General features: G+C 50.0%; 1 protein-coding gene across 1 annotated transcript; it reads left to right on the top strand.

Moving 5' to 3' along the window:
* Window positions 1–1,252: 1,252 nt before the first annotated feature.
* LOC149339915 (neprilysin-1-like) lies at window positions 1,253–4,497 on the top strand. The gene is made up of 3 exons (XM_089551019.1): window positions 1,253–1,387; window positions 2,422–2,500; window positions 2,687–4,497. Exons 1-3 carry the CDS (start codon window positions 1,253–1,255, stop codon window positions 4,495–4,497), a joined length of 2,025 nt encoding a protein of 674 aa, XP_089407145.1.
* Window positions 4,498–6,390: the final 1,893 nt, after the last annotated feature.

Genomic DNA, 6,390 nt, shown 5'->3' with positions numbered 1-6,390 from the left:
TCGTCCATTGCGGGAGTGGCGCAAATTATCCCCCAGAATTTCTACTTTCTTTAAGGCGCAGTGCAGTCAAACACTTATGGGTAAGAGGAATCAGGCCGTATTCACGGGCAGCTCTTGGTGGGGCTGAGATGAAAGTATCGTTCTGTGTTCACAATGTATTTGTTTAAATTTCTCCATCGGAAGAAAGATGAAAGGGAATGAAGTGCTTAGATTAAATATTTATCTCAATGAAGTCGGCCCCTGAGGGGATTAGCGTAACAATATATGTTCTGAAGATAAAAATTTACAGCTTTTCGTGGCGCACGCAAGCGATCGAACGCGATAACTGCGCCGTGTCCACACGCGCCAGAGCAAAGCCAGGCCCCAGAAGCGAGACCCAGGTTTGGGTCGGTTACCAGAAAGGCAGTCACGTTTCCAACGCCGCTGGCCTTGCCTACTCATGCAACACTGGACCCCGCTTTTTATTGCGAAGCAATACTACTTTAGCTACCAACTCAGCCCGTTCCAGCGCGAGGCGGTGGTAGGCACCACTTGACCTTTGACATGACCTTTGGCATGACGTCATACCATCTGTGTAAAAACGGGGCCCCATCTCGCGCCGTCGCAGCGCGAGGCTGGTAGGCACCAACTGTACCAACGGCGGCCTAACTCCCGCTCCTCTCACCAGGGGCGCCGCGCGCCCAATAAAATACAATAAAATACCAATAAAATAGCGGAACCTATCGTATTGCTTCGCAATTACCAGGCTTAACCAAGCTAAGCCACAGCCATTTTTATCCTACAGATCAAATAAGTGCGTCTTCGATATGCACGAATAGGGAAACTTTCGTGTTGCGGTGTATCTTAGTGCTGTTTTTTCGTTCGCGCTCAGAGCCACCGGCTCGCGGCTTTATCACCGTCGCCAGACCTGCCGACGACCCAGTAAAACCATGAGCCAATCAGGCTAAACAAATGCTTTCGCGCATCTACTCGATTAAACTGCGTTAAAACCCTACTATTTATTTCATATCATCGTTATCTCGATTTCTATTCTTACCACATCAAAATATTTCCAAATCCATAACCCACCTTCCCCGATGCCTACTTCCTTAATGCGCCGTATGATCAAGGTTAGGACGAATCTTTCCTCTGCGTAGCTCTGCAGCAAACCCTGGCCAGTCCCCCACCGTGATTACGTGTCATTCGTCCCGGGGAAGAAGCAGACGAGTCGCGTGAGCAGGAGACCGCGAAGAAGAGACCGAGGATCGGGGGGATGGAGGCGCGTCCGGACTCGCAGCGCTCGCAGAGGAGCAGCGAACGGGACCGCCGGCGTCCCACGTCGGAGAGCAAGACCTCGCAGCTGTACCGCCACGGCGTCGGCCCACTGGAAGGCATGGGCAGCACCGCGGTGAGTTCACGCGCCTGAGGCCTAACATTTCCGTTGTGAAAACAGGGCAGGAAGAGCAGAAAAGGCGCAAGACGCCGTCGGTCGCTGTTGTTTAGTCATTGTCGCTGTCGCGACAATGACTAAAAGGCTGGAAATGCCTAGACAGCAGCGCGTATTCGTTTTCTTTTCACACTTTGGTGCGTGGTGCACAGATGACATATTTGGCTTCCTTTAGAATGCATTGTAATTGTTCGGCAGGTATTGGGTTCTTATGAATAGCACATATTCGTTTCGCAAGTGGTTTGTACGCTCCAGAGGAACAGTTCGAAGCTGACCCGTTAATCATTTCGTCGTAAAAAGAAAAGTAAAGTACTGGCTCCTCTGCTCAGTGCATGTAGTGCATAGTACCCAGTGTAACTAGTTCATGGCACGACCCTGAAATGTTATTGGAAGCGATTGTTTTAGCAACTGCCGATTATTTGTTTTTCGCTCTCTGCATAAAGAGGTGCAACCCTTTCCAGTGAGATATGTTTGGGGGCTGTCAGCGTGCGCTTTTTGCCTAGCACGAGAAAATATGTACCCTGCCCTAAGCACTGGAGCCTTCAAGGTGTGTGAATGAGGCGTCATCTTCTGAGCACATGGCCTCGGAAAAGTCAGCCAAGCCGATTGCTTGACGAAGGGGAGAACTGGGGTGAAGGAGCTCTTATTCTGGGCAGTTCCGTGGGCAGGGATTAACAGTACTTTTCTCCGAGGCTTGAATTTGAATTTTAAAACGCATATTGCATTTAAAGGGGGGGGGGGGGGGGGGGGCTCAGCGTGACATGATAGCGCGAGACGTCGAACATATCCTTCCTCCCGGCCCGCAGACTCCCGCCCTGGGCTCATCGAGCGCCCGAGCTCGCAGAAGGCGCTGGAGGCTGGTTCGCCCGCTCCTCGTGGCCGTAGCCACTATCGGGATCGTCTTGGTACCGCTTGCATGGCTGCTGTCTCCTCGCCACTATCGTCGAAGCGAGCAGGCGCCCTGTTGGTCTACATCCTGCCGAAACTACGTGCAGGGGCTCAGGGCCGCCATGGACATTGACGTCAACCCTTGCGAAGACTTCTACGCCTTCGTCTGTTCCCATTGGACACCCGGTACGCCCTGCCTTTCTGTGTGCTTTCCGGGAAGAGCATAATAGTTGATGACACCAGCCGCCGCTTAATGCATAGCATTGCACGTATCTGGCTGAAAAATGGCTTTCGTTTACTCAATGGGGACTTGCTGCAAACATAGTGCAACGCATCTCATTTCTTTGCACGGTTTATCCCTTCTCCACGCAGTGGCTGGAGGCCGTACCAGACTCGAAGACGCCCAGCTTCTCTTTCAACAGACTGTCATGGAGCGCGCCAAACTTGTCAGGGCACCGAGTAATAACCAAAGTGCGTTTGAGAAGGCAGCCATATTCTACCAGAGCTGCCTAGCAGATAACGACGGCATAGAATACCTAAAGATATTCCTGGAGAAAATCCAGCTTCCTTGGCCATCTGTTCATTCAGATATTGACCCTCTCGAAGTTATCTTCGATCTCTCGTTCAATTACCAGTTTCCTCTCTTCTTTTTCGTGTACGCGTTGGCCTCCGAAAGCCAGCTCCGGCTTGTCTTTCTTAGCTCGTTCTTGGGCGTCAACATAGACACCTTGCTCGCAGAACACCGCTCACGTGCAGACAACGCCCGCCACATTTGCGAGCTTCGTGAAGCTTTGAGCGAAGGTGTGCCCCGTAACAGTAGTGACCGCACGTCGAACCATTCTGCGTGGTGTTCGCACCTAGCTCAGCTTCAGTCCAGCATCTTCAGTCATCTCGAAAAGTACCGTCAACGAAACTGGATGTCGTACAACAGTGTCAACGAGTTCACTGAAGCCGTAATGCCCAGTGTGCATAAGGACCGATGGCTTCGCATCATGACCAAAAGTTCTCAGCGGAACACGGGCATCCGAAGCAGCACCCCAGTTGATGTCGATAACCCAGACTACCTGCGGGCCTTTTTTTCTATCCTGGCCAACACCTCCGGGAAACAGATGCTGCTCGTCCTCGGCCTGTGCCTCGTTGAGGCTGCCGGGCGCTTCGCTGATGCGCATCTCGCGACTCGCATTTACGGAGAAGAGAGGTCAACGGCGAGTGGACGCCACGCCATCTTCTGCTTCCACCTCACGGACGCCGCCATGCCGCAGGCTCTGAGCTTTCCCCACCCGTTGAACCTTTACAAACCACCCCGCCTCAGCAAAGTCACAGAGGTTGCCAAAGTCGTGCGTGAAGCAGCAATCAGTTATCTACGCCGTTCAACTTGGCTCGGTCCCGCGTCCAAAAAAATCGTCACAGCTAAGATTGCCAATGCGCGAATAGTCTTTCGTGGGCTCGGGCGAGCGGCTGCCAACACTGCGGCAGTGATTCCACCTATGACGGCGAACTTTTTTGAAAACATCGAGCTGTTACCACGTAGCCACTGGACTCAGCAAAACCATCTCTTCGCGCAAGGCGTCGATGGCCACGAGTGGACCGATCTCTGGCACCAAGCAAATACTTCGTACGCTCCGCATGAGATAATTATTCCCGACGTTTACTTGCTGAGCAATGTATTCCCTGATGGTGCGTACGAAAGCATCAGCTACTCCTCCGTTGGCTCGCTCATTGCGAGACAAATCGCAGCGGCTTACGACCTCAAGGGCAGGACATTTTCTGGAGGCTCACCACCTCAGCACTGGATGACCGAAGGGGAGACAGCCCGCCAAGAGAGTACCATAAACTGCCTCGTCGAAGCTTTCCAAACTCAACACAACACGACCAACGTGACCTTGAAAGAAGACATGTCTGCCCTCTACGTGACTGTGGCGAGCCTACCGCCGCTATTCAACGCACTAAAACACAGCGGTGGATATCCAGATTGGAGCACCGGCTTTGGACGTTACAGTGCCGAAGAACTGTTTTTCTTATCTTTGTGCTATCAGAGCTGTGCTACCGCACCCACGGAATCCGTATTCAGCGCAGCCGCCTGGTGTAACTTCCCGCTGAGCGTCTTCAAGCCATTCGCGGACAGCTTCCACTGTCCAGAGGGAAGCGCAATGATTTCACTCAGCGAGTGCGGAGAGCTCTGAGGAACTCCGCGTCTACGCAGTGTTCGCACGTTATTTTTTTTCTTGAGTAGGCGTGCGAAAATGCGTCCACATTTTAATATTCGAATAATAACAATATGCGAGCGACAATAGTCAACTAAAATAATATTTATGAGAATCCGCTGTTTTCTATGTGTCTTTCCACCAGTCGATATCACTACTATAAATGCTCAAATTTCGCGCTTGCGAAAAGTGACTTCAGTACTTCTTTTTCATTGGAAGTGGTGTTTTGTGCAGTGAATTACGTCGTGTTTATCGTGCTTAGCCAAAAACTGGCGTCTACCAGTCTCAACCTTTGACAGATAAAAGCTCCCTGGGTGCGTACTTGTGGCTTCGATTATGCAGGGTGTCGCACTAAGTATGGTACTGGGTTATGGAACATATAAATAAGAATTTATATTACTGTCTACGCGAGAAAGAACCCGCGGTAATATTGGTAGTCGAGCATAGAGCGCCGTGAAAGGATTTCGAATTATTAAACACTAACTTTGCATCTGCTGGATATATATATATGTATATATAGCTCCAATTTTCAAGCTGTTGGAAGCTATAGACACCAAATGTGAAACTACTACCGTACTATTCACTCGCAAGGTTTTTTAAATTCTTTAAATTTTGCCAAAGTGCAACCAAGAAGTATTTCTTTTAATAATTCAACTTAGACTCGTTTTTCAGCCTGTGGAGGTATGTAAAAAGCCTCAGTTATTTAGGTGGAGTGTAGGCAGCTAAACACCATATAGGGCAATTTTCGGAAAACTAGCATAATTCTGAATGCGCACTGAGACCCCTGAGGTGCCTGAAATAGCGGCCACTAGCGCGCTTTAATAACGTCGCGGTAGCAACAAGTAGACTGCTCTGATAGCCTGGTTTTTTTAGACCATGCAGGCTCTGATTCCACACTTGAATTTTCTTGTGCAGTAGCCTAAGCGTTATTTTTTTTTTCTTGCACATTGAGTAAATCTATGCTCAAAAAGTGCTTTAGTAATCCTGTTGTCTTGCGCTTTATGACTTTCTATATGCGGAGAATAAAGCTACATCGTTGACATGGTAGACATGGTTACATGGGTGTAAGTTGCTGGAGAAGGCTGCACCATGAATTTTAATTGTGTTCACGCCCTCAATATGCATAGACTGGAACATTAGAGAGAGTCGTCTGTGGGTAGCTCCGAAGTTCCGAGAGCCAAATGAAAAAGGTTGAGTACACGAACAGTAAACTTTGCGTTTACCCCAGATATTTAATCGGTCATTTTTACGGTCCGCGATGTCTAAATAATTATTAGCCTTCTCACCCATACCAATGACACTTCGTTTTATTTATTTATTATTATTTTCTTGCGATAGCACTAGGAGGGCCAGGAAGACGCAAACTGTCCGGCAGCGCCTGAGTAATAAATGGTTTTGGAGGAAAGGAAATGGCGCATTAATTGTCTCACGGGAGGAAGGCGGTAGTGAAAGGGAGGAAGAGGTACCATAGTGGAGGGCTCCGGAATAATTTCAACCCGGTCCCGGCCGCTGCGGTCGCATTTCGATGGAGGCCAAATTCTAGAGGCCCGTGTAGTGTGCGATGTCAGTGCACGTTAAAGAATTCTTGGTGGCCAAATTTCCTGAGCCCTTCACTACAGCGTCCCTCATAGCCTGAGTCGCTTTGGGGCGTTAGCCGCCGCGGTGGCTCAGTGGCTATGGTGCTCGGCTGCTGACCCAAAAGACGCGGGTTCGATCCCGGCCGCGGCGGCTAGAATTTCTTTGAAGGAGAAATTCTAGAGGCCCGTGTACTGTGCGATGTCAGTGCACGTTAAAGAACCCCAGGTGGTCGAAATTTCCGGAGCCCTTCACTACGGCGTCTCTCATAGCCTTAGTCGCTTTGGGACGTTAAAC

Source organism: Amblyomma mixtum, chromosome 6 (genome assembly GCF_055824585.1).
Source record: "Amblyomma mixtum isolate Tamu chromosome 6, ASM5582458v1, whole genome shotgun sequence".
Lineage (NCBI taxonomy): Eukaryota > Metazoa > Arthropoda > Arachnida > Ixodida > Ixodidae > Amblyomma > Amblyomma mixtum.
Note: the sequence above shows the minus strand (reverse complement) of the source record. Positions and strands in the feature narration are given on the sequence as shown.